Source organism: Oncorhynchus masou, chromosome 3 (genome assembly GCF_036934945.1).
Source record: "Oncorhynchus masou masou isolate Uvic2021 chromosome 3, UVic_Omas_1.1, whole genome shotgun sequence".
NCBI lineage: Eukaryota > Metazoa > Chordata > Actinopteri > Salmoniformes > Salmonidae > Oncorhynchus > Oncorhynchus masou.
Window position 1 is genome coordinate 19524631 of NC_088214.1, and position 14189 is coordinate 19538819.

At 43.8% G+C, this 14189-nt stretch overlaps 1 protein-coding gene across 2 annotated transcripts in view; it reads left to right on the forward strand.

The window, feature by feature from the left end:
• The window catches only part of LOC135512282 (rho-associated protein kinase 1-like), a 61485-nt gene that overhangs the window by 16195 nt on the left and 31101 nt on the right, over positions 1-14189 (forward strand). For both annotated transcript variants that reach the window (XM_064934134.1, XM_064934145.1), the window contains exons 2-4: positions 11478-11559; positions 13677-13777; positions 13971-14108. In XM_064934134.1, coding sequence (XP_064790206.1) covers positions 11478-11559; positions 13677-13777; positions 13971-14108 — 321 coding nt within the window. The remainder of the gene's footprint in view (positions 1-11477; positions 11560-13676; positions 13778-13970; positions 14109-14189) is intronic.

Consider the following 14189-nt stretch of genomic DNA (forward strand, 5'->3'; position numbering starts at 1 on the left):
CAAGTTAGCCACATTTTCAACACCAGCCACTGTTCACCTATTGATTGCCCTGAGGTTGCCGGCAGTTTATTTTATTTTTATGTAACCTTTATTTAACTAGGCAAGTCGGGTAAGAACAAATTCTTATTTTACAATCACGGCCTACCCCGGCCAAACCTGGATGACGCTGGGCCAATTGTGCCCCGCCCTATGGCACTCCCAATCACGGTCGGATGTGATGCAGCCTGTATTCGATCCAGGGACTGTAGTAATGCCTCTTGCACTGAGATGCAGTGGCTTAGATCGCTCCGCCACTTGGGAGACATGACATGCATGGGAGCCATGACTGACCCACCGCCAAACCGGTCATGCTGAAGGATGTTGCAGGCAGCAGAACGTTCTCCACGGCGTCTCCAGACTGTCACGTCTGTCACGTGCTCAGTGTGAACCAGCTTTCATCTGTGAAGAGCACAGGGCGCCAGTGGCGAATTTGCCAGTCTTGGTGTTCTCTGGCAAATGCCAAACATCCTGCACGGTGTTGGGCTTAAGCGCAACCCCCACCTGTGGACGTCGGGCCCTCATACCACCCTCGTGGAGTCTGTTTCTGACCGTTTGAGCAGACACATGCACATTTGTGGCCTGCTGGAGGTCATTTTGCAGGGCTCTGGCAGTGCTCCTCCTGCTCCTCCTTGCACAAAGGCGGAGGTAGCGGTCCTGCTGCTGGGTTGTTGCCCTCCTACGGCCTCCTCCACGTCTCCTGATGTACTGGCCTGTCTCCTGGTAGCGCCTCCATGCTCTGGACACTACGCTGACAGACACAGCAAACCTTCTTGCCACAGCTCGCATTGATGTGCCATCCTGGATGAGCTGCACTACCTGAGCCACTTGTGTGGGTTGTAGACTCCGTCTCATGCTACCACTAGAGTGAAAGCACCGCCAGCATTCAAAAGTGACCAAAACATCAGCCAGGAAGCATAGGAACCTAGAAGTGGTCTGTGGTCCCCACCTGCAGAACCACTCCTTTATTGGGGGTGTCTTGCTAATTGCCAATAATTTCCACCTGTTGTCTATTCCATTTGCACAACAGCATGTGAAATGTATTGTCAATCAGTGTTGCTTCCTAAGTGGACAGTTTGATTTCACAGAAGTATGATTAACTTGGAGTTTCATTGTTTAAGTGTTCTCTTTATTTTTTTGAGCAGAATACATACATACATACATACATACATACATACATACATGCATACATACATACATACAGTTGGAGTTGGAGTTGGAAGTTTACAAACACTTACAGTGCCTTGCGAAAGTATTCGGCCCCCTTGAACTTTGCAACCTTTTGCCACATTTCAGGCTTCAAACATAAAGATATAAAACTATTTTTTTGTGAAGAATCAACAACAAGTGGGACACAATCATGAAGTATTTTTGATATTTCAAACTTTTTTAACAAATCAAAACTGAAATTGGGCGTGCAAAATTATTCAGCCCCCTTGTTAATACTTTTAGCGCCACCTTTTGCTGCGATTACAGCTGTAAGTCGCTTGGGGTATGTCTCTATCAACATCGAGAGACTGAATTTTTTTCCCATTCCTCCTTGCAAAACAGCTCGAGCTCAGTGAGGTTGGATGGAGAGCATTTGTGAACAGCAGTTTTCAGTTCTTTCCACAGATTCTCGATTGGATTCAGGTCTGGACTTTGACTTGGCCATTCTAACACCTGGATATGTTTATTGTTGAACCATTCCATTGTAGATTTTGCTTTATGTTTTGGATCATTGTCTTGTTGGAAGACAAATCTCCGTCCCAGTCTCAGGTATTTTGCAGACTCCATCAGGTTTTCTTCCAGAATGGTCCTGTCTTTGGCTCCATCCATCTTCCCATCAATTTTAACCATCTTCCCTGTCCCTGCTGAAGAAAAGCAGGCCCAAACCATGATGCTGCCACCACCATGTTTGACAGTGGGTATCGTGTGTTCAGGGTGATGAGCTGTGTTGCTTTTACGCCAAACATAACGTTTTGCATTGTTGCCAAAAAGTTAAATTTTGGTTTCATCTGACCAGAGCACCTTCTTCCACATGTTTGGTGTGTCTCCCAGGTGGCTTGTGGCAAACATTAAACGACACTTTTTATGGATATCTTTAAGAAATGGCTTTCTTCTTGCCACTCTTCCATAAAGGCCAGATTTGTGCAATATACGACTGATTGTTGTCCTATGGACAGAGTCTCCCACCTCAGCTGTAGATCTCTGCAGTTCATCCAGAGTGATCATGGGCCTCTTGGCTGCATCTCTGATCAGTCTTCTCCTTGTATGAGCTGAAAGTTTAGAGGGACGGCCAGGTCTTGGTAGATTTGCAGTGGTCTGATACTCCTGCCATTTCAATATTACGCTTGCACAGTGCTCCTTGGGATGTTTAAAGCTTGGGAAATCTTTTGTATGCTTTAAACTTCTTCACAACAGTATCTCGGACCTGCCTGGTGTGTTCCTTGTTCTTCATGATGCTCTCTGCGCTTTTAACGGACCTCTGAGACAATCACAGTGCAGGTGCATTTATACAGAGACTTGATTACACACAGGTGGATTGTATTTATCATCATTAGTCATTTAGGTCAACATTGGATCATTCAGAGATCCTCACTGAACTTCTGGAGAGAGTTTGCTGCACTGAAAGTAAAGGGGCTGAATAATTTTGCACGCCCAATTTTTTAGTTTTTGATTTGTTAAAAAAGTTTGAAATATCCAATAAATGTCGTTCCACTTCATGATTGTGTCCCAGTTGTTGATTCTTCACAAAAAAATACAGTTTTATATCTTTATGTTTGAAGCCTGAAATGTGGCAAAAGGTCGCAAAGATCAAGGGGGCCGAATACTTTCGCAAGGCACGGTAGGTTGGAGTCATTAACTTGTTTTTCAACCACTCCACAATTGTCTTGTTAACAAACTATAGTTTTGGCAAGTCGGTTAGGACATATACTTAGTGCATGACGCAAGTAATTTTTCCAATAATCATTTACAGACAGATTCTTTCACTTATAATTCACTGTATCTCAATTCCAGTGGCTCAGAACTTTACAAACACTAAGTTGGCTGTGCCTTTAAACAGCGTGGAAAATTCCAGAAAATTATGTCATGGCTTTAGAAGCTTCTGATAGGCTAATTGACATAATTTCAGTCAATTGGAGGTGTACCTGTGGATGTATTTCAAGGCCTACCTTCAAACTCAGTGCCTCTTTGCTTGACATCATGGGAAAATCAAAAGAAATCAGCCAGACATCAGAAAAAAAATGGTAGACCTCCACAAGTCTGTTTCATCCTTGGGAGCAATTTCCAAATGCCTGAAGGTACCACGTTCATCTGTACAAACATTAGTACGCAAGTATAAACACCATGGGACCACGCAGCCATCATACCGCTCAGGAAGGAGACTTGTTCTGTCTTCTTGAGATTAATGTACTTTATTTTGACATACAATTTGATTTCCAAAGTCTCGTGGAATGTACGCCTACATTTAACACCACACATTGGCTGTTCCTGTAGACTGAATGATAGACCTGCTATTTTCATGTTAAAATGTTATGTGAAGCATTTCCTCCATTGTTTTTATGGTATGCCACTCTGGTATGTCTGCATGTATGGTCAAATAGCCACAGTAGCCTACTTGGCCTCTGTTATTAACAGTCAATTTAAAGCAGGTACAGCCTCAGTGTTCCCAGTAAACACGCACCGGAAGTTGCGCCGACATTTCACGAGGTTCAAGTTTGCACTCAGCAGACCTGAAATTTGCTCAGTGCCAAAAAATATTAGAGGGAACATTGACAGACGGGACACAATGAGTATGATACACCTGTAACATTCATCTCTAAGCGGATGATAGTTATTTACTCTTGTTCCCCCTCAGTACAGCAGGCCATTCATGACATTCAGCATGGTTTTGACTCTATTCAAAAATCGCTTACTGATCTTAAACTAATGCTAAATGCTAAGAAAGGCACGTTTATGTAGTCCTCTAGGTCTCATAATATTGACCATGAGGACCTTCCTATTTGCACATTGAATGGAGCCCAAATTGAGCAAGTAAACCATTACAAGTACTTAGGTATTTGAATTGAAGACTCTTAAAATTGAAAAAAGCTGAGAATTTAAGATTGGTTTCTTTTCTAGAAATGAATCCTTCCTCGCTTTGGAAAGTAGAAGGAAGATTGTTCAAGCAATGCTTCTCCCAGTACTTGATTATGGTGATATAATCTACATGCATGCAGCAGCCTCTGTTTTAAAACCTTTGGATTCTGACTATCACTCAGCAATGTGTTTTATCACTGGGACAATTCACTGCATTTTGTAGTTCTGTTGGCTGGGAGTCTGACTACCATAAGGGCCCAGCATTGGCTACTTTTTGTACATAAAGCAGTTCTCCAGAGACTCCCCCACTACCTCAGCTCATGTAAAATCAGCAAAAAAAGAAATGTCCCCTTTTCAGGACCCTGTCTTTAAAAGATCATTTGTAAAAATCCCAATAACTTCACAGATCTTCATTTTAAAGGGTTTAAACACTGTTTTCCCATGTTCAATGAACCATGAACAATTAATGAACATGCACCTGTGGAACGGTCGTTAAGACACTAACAGCTTACAAACAGTAGGCAATTAAGGTCAGTTATGAAAACTTAGGCCACTAAAGAGGCCTTTCTACTGACTCTGAGAAACACCAAAAGACAGATGCCCAGGGTCCCTGCTCATCTGCGTGAACATGCCTTAGGCATGCTGCAAGGAGGCATGATGACTGCAGATGTGGTCAGGGCAATACATTGCAATGTCCATACTGTGAGAAGCCTAAGACAGCGCTACAGGGAGACAGGATGGACAGCTGGTCATCCTCGCAGTGGCAGACCACGTGTAACAACACCTGCACAGGATGGGTACATCCGAATATCACACCTGCGGACAGGTACAGGATGGCAACAACTGCCAGAGTTACACCAGGAACGCACAATCCCTCCATCAGTGCTCAGACTGTCCGCAATAGGCTGAGAGAGGCTGGACTGAGGGCTTGTAGGCCTGTTGTAAGGCAGGGCCTCACCAGATATCACCGGCAACAATGTCGCCTATGGGCACAAACCTACCAAAAAGTGCTCTTCACTGATGAGTTGCGGTTTTGTCTCACCAGGGGTGATGGTCGGATTTGCGTTTATCATCGTAGCAATGAGCGTTACACCAAGGCCTGTACTCTGGAGTGGGACCAATTTGGAGGTGGAGGGTCCGTCATGGTCTGGAAGAGGTGTGTCACAGCATCATCGGACTGAGCTTGTCATTGCAGGCAATCTCAATGCTGTGCGTTGCAGTGAAGACATCCTCGTCCCTCATGTGGTAGCCTTCCCGCAGGCTCATCCTCTCATGAACCTCCAGCTTGACAATGCCACCAGCCATACTGTTCGTTCTGTGCGTGACCGGAATGTCAGTCTTCTGCCATGGCCACTGACGCGCCCGGATCTCAATCCCATTGAGCACGTCTGGGACCTGTTGGATTGGAGGGTGAGGGCTATGGCCATTCCCCCCCCAGAAATGTCCGGGAACTTGCAAGAGCCTTGGTGGAAGAGTGGGGTAAAATCTCACAGCCAGAACTGGCAAATCTAGTGCAGTCCATGAGGAGGAGAGGCACTGCAGTACTTATTGCAGCTGGTGGCCACACCAGATACTGACTGTTACTTTTAACCCCCCCCCCCCCCCTTTGTTCAGGGACACATTATTCCATTTCTGTTAGTCACATGTCTGTGGAACCTGTTCAGTTTGTCTCAGTTGTTGAATCTTGTGTTTATACAAGTATTTACACATTTTAAGTTTGCTGAAAATGAATGCTGTTGACAGTGCGAGGGCGTTCTTTTAGTTTATATATCGCCCTAGCCTGATCTGAGTCAGAGATATGACAACCCCCCCCCATCCATACAATCACAGATTAGACACACATTGTTGTTCAATGAAATTCCTATCATTTCTCTTTGTAATATGCGAAGGCGAGTAATCAGGGAGCTTTGCATCTCTTATGCAGACAACGGGACAATGGTCACTGAAATCACTAGCAAAAATCCTTTGGCTGTATACTTATGAGTGGAGTTTGTCAAAATTGAGTTTTCTGAGTTTTTTTGTTTGGGGCGGGCTGGTTCAGTTGTCAGCGGTGCTAGATTCAGCTCAATCAGATATCTTTCAGCTATCAGAAGCTGGCATCAACAAATCCAGATTAAGATCACCCAAAATATATAATTCAGATTAACATAGTTAAACAGAAGGTCAGACAATCGGCTAAGAGCATATGTTGAGGCAGAGGGAGGGTGATTTATTCCCACTTGTGTAAGTTTGGCATTATTACAATGGCCAACATTTGTGACTAAACATTCAAATTGCTTAGGGACAGAGGTAGCTAAAGTTATCCTGCCTCTCGCCCCTCCATAAAGGGTTCTCTGAATCCCATGAAGCATGGGAGTGGGTGGATTTCCGTGTCCTTCTCGCCAGCTGTGATTTTGGGCAGCTCCATGGTAAAAAAATGTGACCGTTCCTCGTGCAAAAACAAATGTCCTATCCCGGAGTTTGAGTAAATGACATTACTAAGCTTCTCCAAAATGTACTACGTCAGGACATTGATTCTATCATAGTCCATGTGGGTTTTAATGACATTATGAAGGTCCACTCTGAACAGTTGAAACTGGATTTTAAAGAGCTCAGTGACTCTCTGCTAGACACTAATCAAATACCCATCATATCTGGCCCTCTGCCATCTCTGGACGCTTTAGTAGGATTCTTTCTCTTCACAACTGGCTATGTGATTATTGCAACACAGTGGGTGTAACTTTTCAACTTTTTCGATACCTTTTGGAAACAAAATACGTTTAATAAGGAGGTTAAGGATCCACCCCAATCATTTGCGTTCCTGGATCCTTACACAGCATCATAAGGCTGCGTTCAGACAATGATTTATCAATGACCCAAGCCCAGCTGATTTAATCCCTACCATTGTGACGCTGAGTTGTCATAATGCTTCAGTAAATGTACATTATACCAGGGGAGTCGGTAGACACAATGTAAGTAACCTAATGTATGTTCCTCTAACTGCCCCGAATGCCTCTGCTGGTACTACAACCATTGTAAACAGTAATCATGTGCCTGTAAACCGGGGGTATACGGTTAGCACTGAGGGGTGTGCCCTAGTAGGAAGTCCACTGTGTGCAGCTCACCCTGTAGTAAATAACATGAGCATATTTACTTCTGCTAAGCTTCCCAGTAAAGCAATGAAAACAAATAAGCATCCCAGAAGTGCCACAAATAGCCCATGTTAACATATTTATCTTAAACACGGTTCACGAAATCAATAAAGAAATATATATATATATTTTTTTTTAATTTGACCCCCTTTTCTCCCCAATTTCGTGGTATCCAATTGTTAGCAGTTACTGTCTTGTCTCATCGCTACAACTCCCGTACGGGCTTGGGAGAGACTAAGGTTGCCATGCGTCCTCCGAAACACAACCCAACCAAGCTGCACTGCTTCTTAACACAGCGCGCATCCAACCCGGAAGCCAGCCGCACCAATGTGTTGGAGGAAACACCGTGCACCTGGCTGGCGTGCACTGCGCCCGGCCCGCCACAGGAGACGCTAGTGCTTATGGATGCCAACCGTTAGATAAAATACGGAATGGTTCCGTATTTCACTGAAAGAATAAACGTCTTGTTTTCGAGGTGAGTTTCCGGAATCGCCCATATTAATGACCTAAGGCTCGTATTTCTGTGTGTTATCATGTTATAACTAAGTCTATGATTTGATAGAGCAGTCTGACTGAGTGATGGTAGGCAGCAGCAGGCTCGTAAGCATTCATTCAAACAGCACTTTTGTGTGTTTGCCAGCAGCTGTTTATGACTTTAAGCCTATCAACTCCCGGGATTAGGCTGGTGTAACCAATGTGAAATGGCTAGCTAGTTAGAGGGGTGCGCGCTAATAGCGCTTCAAACGTCACTCGCTCTGAGACTTGGAGTGGTTGTTCCTTGGAGTGGTTTGGAGTGGTTGTTTAAGTTCCAAGAAGTTTTAGGTTGTAGTTATAGGAATTATAGGACTATTTCATTAACCTTTGACTATTGGATGTTCTTATAGGCACTTTAGTATTGCCAGTGTAACAGTATAGCTTCCATCCCAGCAAGGGGTAGCGCTGCTTCGAGGGTAGCTGTTGTCGTTGTGTTCCTGTTTTGAGCCCAGGAGAGGGATGCAAGCTATACTGTCACACTGGCAATACTAAAGTGCCTATAAGAACATCCAATAGTCAAAGGTTAATGAAATAGTCCTATAATTCCTATAACTACAACCTAAAACTTCTTGGAACTTAAACAATAGCTTTCTTACATGGCACATATTGCACTTTTACTTCTCCAACACTTTGTTTTTGCATTATTTAAACCAAATTGAACATGTTTCATTATTTATTTGAGGCTAAATTGATTTTATTTATGTATTATAATAAGTTGTGTTCATTCAGTAATGTTGTAATTGTCATTATTACAAATAAATAAATAAATCGGCTGATTAATCGGTATCTGCTATTTTTTGTCCTCCAATAATTGGTATCTGCATTGATAAATCATAATCGATTGTGTGACACAACTGCATATTTTAGTGGCCATTTTGTTATCACTAGTTGCTGCACCATTCCCCTCCTGTGCTTGGAAAGCAGATAGACTGGGAGTCCTGAGCGTGTTTCTTCCCAGGGCAGCTGGGTCCACACACCTCTGGTTCTCTGTTATACCCTTTTCACACTACTGAGCTGAGCCAAGTTCTCTACCGTGTTGGCTTAGTTACACATCCACCATAGTGTCTAGAATCAAGCTGGGGAAAAATAAACATCTGTAACAGTACTGATGGCATGGAAAAGGGTAAGGAAACTGAACCAGTATGGTTGGAGTTGGCTTGATGGCATGAAAAGGGTAATGAAACTGAACCAGTACGGTTGATGGCATGGCATGAAAAGGGTAATGAAACTGAACCAGTACGGTTGGAGTTGGCTTGATGGCATGAAAAGGGTAATGAAACTGAACCAGTACGGTTGGAGTTGGCTTGATGGCATGAAAAGGGTAATGAAACTGAACCAGTATGGTTGGAGTTGGCTTGATGGTGTGAAAAGGGTAATGAAACTGAACCAGTACGGTTGGAGTTGGTTTGATGGTGTGAAAAGGGTAATGAAACTGAACCAGTACGGGTGAAGTTGTCACACTATCATGCCAAGGGTAAAGAAACTGAACCAGTACAGTTGGCATTGAAAAGAAGGGGCCTGCCTCACTTTGTGACTTTTGTACAATTACAATTTTTGTTCAGCATTTCGTTGAACTTGTTTGGCCACAAACTTAAAAATAGCACTCTGACGTGTAGAGTCCTGTTGAGGAATGCGAACTGCGGCCGTCCAGAGTTCTCTGCGGCAGGGAGGGAGGAGGAGGGGGATAGGCTTTCTCATCTGCTCTGCACCATGGTCACATACAAGGCCCCATTTTCCCCTCTGTATGAAACACTCAGCCCACCATTTAGAAGAGCTGCTGTGAAATCTATGCCTATCCTCAGTTCAGCCATGACTAACGGGTGGGCTGATTTAGCCAGCTCTCCCATTTTTCTTACTCTACACTCTCGCCCCCCTTCTTTGAATATCTAGTTTTCTTTCCTCCATCTCTTTCACTGAGGTGTTATTTCAGTCTTCATGCCTTCTACTCTAAAGAGGCCATGACCACCACAAACACTGTTACACCATCAGCAGCCATCAGAGGAGTTACTTAAGAGGGTTCATCTGCTTGTCTGAGCTGCAGCTGATTCATCATGTCTTTTTTGTTTTGTTTTTACCCATTAGGATGCAGGAGGAGGGTCGGGCCTTTGTCTTGAAGTGTCGATTGCTTGTTTTAAGTCAACTAGGTAGACAAAGGTGAAAGTCCTGTGCTCAGGAGTCATAGAACATAAGACATTACATCTAGGCCCGACTCGATCAGAATAATGAAGGGTAAGGTTCCTTACTTGTGGGGAAGCCAAGGAAGGAACCATGTATAGGCCTGACCCTGGCGAGAACTGAACCATACATGTCACTTTATAGGCCCTTGCTACAACTGAACCATACATGTCCTGTTATAGGCCTGGCCCTGGATACAACTGAACCACACATGTCCTGCTATAGGCCTGGCCCTGGATACAACTGAACCACACATGTCCTGTTATAGGCCAGGCCCTGGATACAACTGAACCACACATGTCCTGTTATAGGCCTGGCCTTGGCTCCAACTGAACAACGCATGTCCTGTTATAGGCCCTGGATACAACTGAACCATGCATGTCCTGTTATAGGCCCTGGATACAACTGAACCATACTTGTCCTGTTATAGGCCCTGGCTACAACTGCGATCTTTGTGATGTGCCACTGCCCTCTGTGTGTGAGACATCCTGGATTAAGGAAGATTAGGTTAAATCCCGCTGCTCTGCCGGCCACTTCTTCCCAAGCAGGGCCGGACCCAGGCTCTAAGGAGGACCCTTATGTTCACAACTGGGCGATGTTGGGGGGTTAATCATCATGTTGGAGTAATATAATCATATGGATGACTTTGTCATGATGAGCTGTCTGTCACTGCAACGTTTACATACTTTCCCACATACTAGGTCCATTTGAGTTAAGGTGCTAAATGTCTATGCCCTGTCAAGTTGAGTGTCAGTTAGGAACTCTGTCAACCAGACACGTTTGCATTGAAGCGCTCCCTGACCCAAGAAGTTCAGGAAATCATCACGACCCACAGATGAAGGGCTTTATGTTACTTCAGTTGCTGTTTTGAGGAGTTGCTGCTGGGTGTTGAATAAAGTCTCAATTCCTGTGTGACGCCCAATGCCTGTGGCTAAGCTGGCCATAGATAATTTGTTTCTAATGTACAACATCCTGAGGTCTTTTTTGAGATCTTGCAGTATGGTAATAAGCTGTTCCAAATGACTGAATAGGCTCTGTCCATCGTTTTGTTGAAGACCAGATAGTCAGATGTTTGACGTCACACCATTGCTGTGATTGTGTGTAGTGTAACACTAGCCCTATAATTGAATGTGACTTGGTGTTTTTTTTATAGAGTCCAAATCTCCCTAAACACGGATAAAGTTATAAAACGCAACCCTTTTAAACCTGTCATCAGATCTGCTATTAATCGGTTTAATTACATTATAACCGTTTAAGCTACAAGTGGCACAGAATTAGTATATTTTGTTTGTGATTAGCTGAACCTTGGCCACTGTTGCCTAAGCCAGTTTGAGGCTACTGCTTGCAAGGTTGCTTATTGTGACGGTTTGGCCTTTAGCTGGGTTATAGCCTATAACCTCCAGGTAACATGCTTTGCACCATATATTAGTTCTACTGTAGGCTAGCTACGTAGTGAGCTGGTTAGAGTATTTGCCCCAGTTGTGGTCTTAGTTTTTGAAATCTATGCTTTCTATTAATGCTTCTCTTCGTTCTCTCTAGGATGGCTTGGACGCGTTGGTGTACGACCTTGACTTTCCAGCCCTGAGAAAAAACAAAAGCATCGACAACTTCTTGAATAGATGTAAGTAGCTAACCTATACAAGGTTCCTCTCCCGCATATGTCCTCCTCCCTTTGCAGAATCTCTGTCACTTACATCATATTTGTAGAACACACGCACCCGCAGGCAGACTGGAGAGAGTGGAGGCTGTTTTGGGGTCACCGCCTCACCTCTATACATTCCATGGCACTATTGTGTCTGCAGCTCAGTCTACTCGGTGTCCTCAACAAAAGGGCTTTAATGAGTGGCTGGTGACCCTCATGGTGTCCCCCTCAGACTGGGGGACCACCATGTCTGTATGACTGGAACTTAGAGGTTGTGGCATTTTAGCACAAGGACTGTCTGCAACTTTTGCATGTCATTAGTTTATGAATATGGTTATATATTGTATGTGACTACAATGGTAGTAAAGCATCTACTACAGATGAGGACAATTCTTCACAAACTGTTCCCCATATTGGAAATAAACGGTCAATACGAGCTACTGTAAAGCCTTGGGGCTACATCTATCACAGGCTATTTGTTCAGTTAGTCTTGCTGGGTACTTTCAGTGTTGGAGAGGCCTTGAAGGACATTATGGCAATGGGCTAGCTGTTTTGTGAAAGGGCTGATTGCCAATGTCATCCCTTCAGGGGGTCTGGGCTCTTTGTACTGCTAGTGCTCTCCTCCTTAGACTACTAACCCATGACATGTAGACTAATCATATTCTGTATGAGACCAGTAGCCAATATGCCCTAGGCTACACTCAATCACATTAGCCAACATCTCCGCGGACAGTACAAACAAGTGCTTTTATTTTCTCCCTCCATATTTTAGTCCAAGCATGTGGGGAAAAAAAATCATGTTTAAAATGCTTGTTAAAAAAAATGTAATTTTATCACACTTTTTTAAAAATCACTTCTCAATCATGTACTTTACTCGATCATGTACTTTTAGTTCTGAAATCCTGAAACCCTGAAACCGTAACTGCGGGAAACAACTCTGCATTCAAAATGGTCTCATTTTAATAGTTCTTGTCCTTGGCTTTATTTTTTTTAGATCAATTGAACTCTGATGCACTGCACTCAGCCCCCCTTTTTTCCCATGCATTCTTGTGCCAGTTGTGAACCATGCAAATAGAAAAACTACCCCTCCTGTTCAGCTATGACCAAATTTGGCTGAATACAATCTTCCCTAGGGCAGGGAAGCCAGAGTTGTTACATCAGATAGGCTCTCAGTACTGTAACACACTCTGTAAAGCAGTCAGTGGAGAAATCCCATCAGCTCAAAGACAGGTTTCTTTCACTGCTTTGTCTGCCAAAAAAACCAACCTGGGATGGTATGAATATGTCTCTCAACTGTATGCAACCCAAATGTAGAAAGCATGTCAATGATCAATCTATCAATCAAATGTATTTATAAAGCCCTTCTTACATCAGTTGATGTCACAAAGTGCTGTACAGAAACCCAGCCTAAAACCCCAAACAGCAAGCAATGCAGATGTAGAAGCATGGTGGCTAGGAAAAACTCCCTAGAAAGGCCCAAAACCTAGGAAGAAACCTGGAGAGGAACCAGGCTATGAGGGGTGGCCAGTCCTCTTCTGGCTGTGCAGGGTGGAGATTATAACAGAACATGGCCAAGATGTTCATAGATGACCAGCAGGGTCAAATAATAATAATCGCAGTGGTTGTTGAGGGTGCAACAGATCAGCACTTCAGGAGTGGGCTTTTCATAGCCGATCATTCAGAGTATCTCTACTGCTCCTGCCATCTCTAGAGAGTTGAAAACAGCAGGTCTGGGACAGGTAGCACGTCCGGTGAACAGGTCAGGGTTTCATAGCTACAGGCAAAACAGTTGAAACTGGAGCAGCAGCACCGTCAGGTGGACTGGGGACAGCAAGGAGTCATCAGGCCAGGTTGTCCTGAGGCATGGATCACTGGTCAAGGTTAACTGGTGTCTATGTAACATCCAAGTTCAATGGTACCTGTACTTCAGATATCTAGTGATGTTATTATTACAGATTTTCATCTGCTGTTTTATTTTTGTGTTATTTTTGTATTCTCTGCCTGATGCGGTGGACAAAGTCCCTTCAGTAATTTACTAATCTACCCTTTTCTAACAAGTTTCCTTTTAATGTCATCTCTCCACTTCTCTTCTTTAGATAAGGACACCATCAGTAAGATCCGGGACCTGCGGATGAAAGCAGAGGACTATGAGGTGGTCAAGGTTATCGGGAGGGGGGCGTTTGGAGAAGTGCAGTTGGTGAGGATCGCCATTATGGTTATGCTAATTTGTCCTGCGTGAATCACATCAACTTCTGTCTGTCTGCTTTCCCTTCATACATCTAGTGCAGACAGATATACTTCTATAACATTATTATTATTATTGTTATATGGCTATAGGTTTGGCTTGACGCAAGCCATTCGCCCTAACTAGACTCTCTCATCTCTCCCAGGTAAGACACAAAGCCACGATGAAGGTGTATGCCATGAAGCTGCTTAGCAAGTTTGAGATGATAAAGAGGTCGGACTCTGCTTTCTTCTGGGAGGAAAGGGACATCATGGCCTTTGCCAACAGCGCCCTGGTGGTGCAGGTATGGAACACATAGTTGTTTAATCTGTAAGGAAGCACAGTGATTGAGATTCAGGCAATTGTAATGCAATTTTTAATTTTT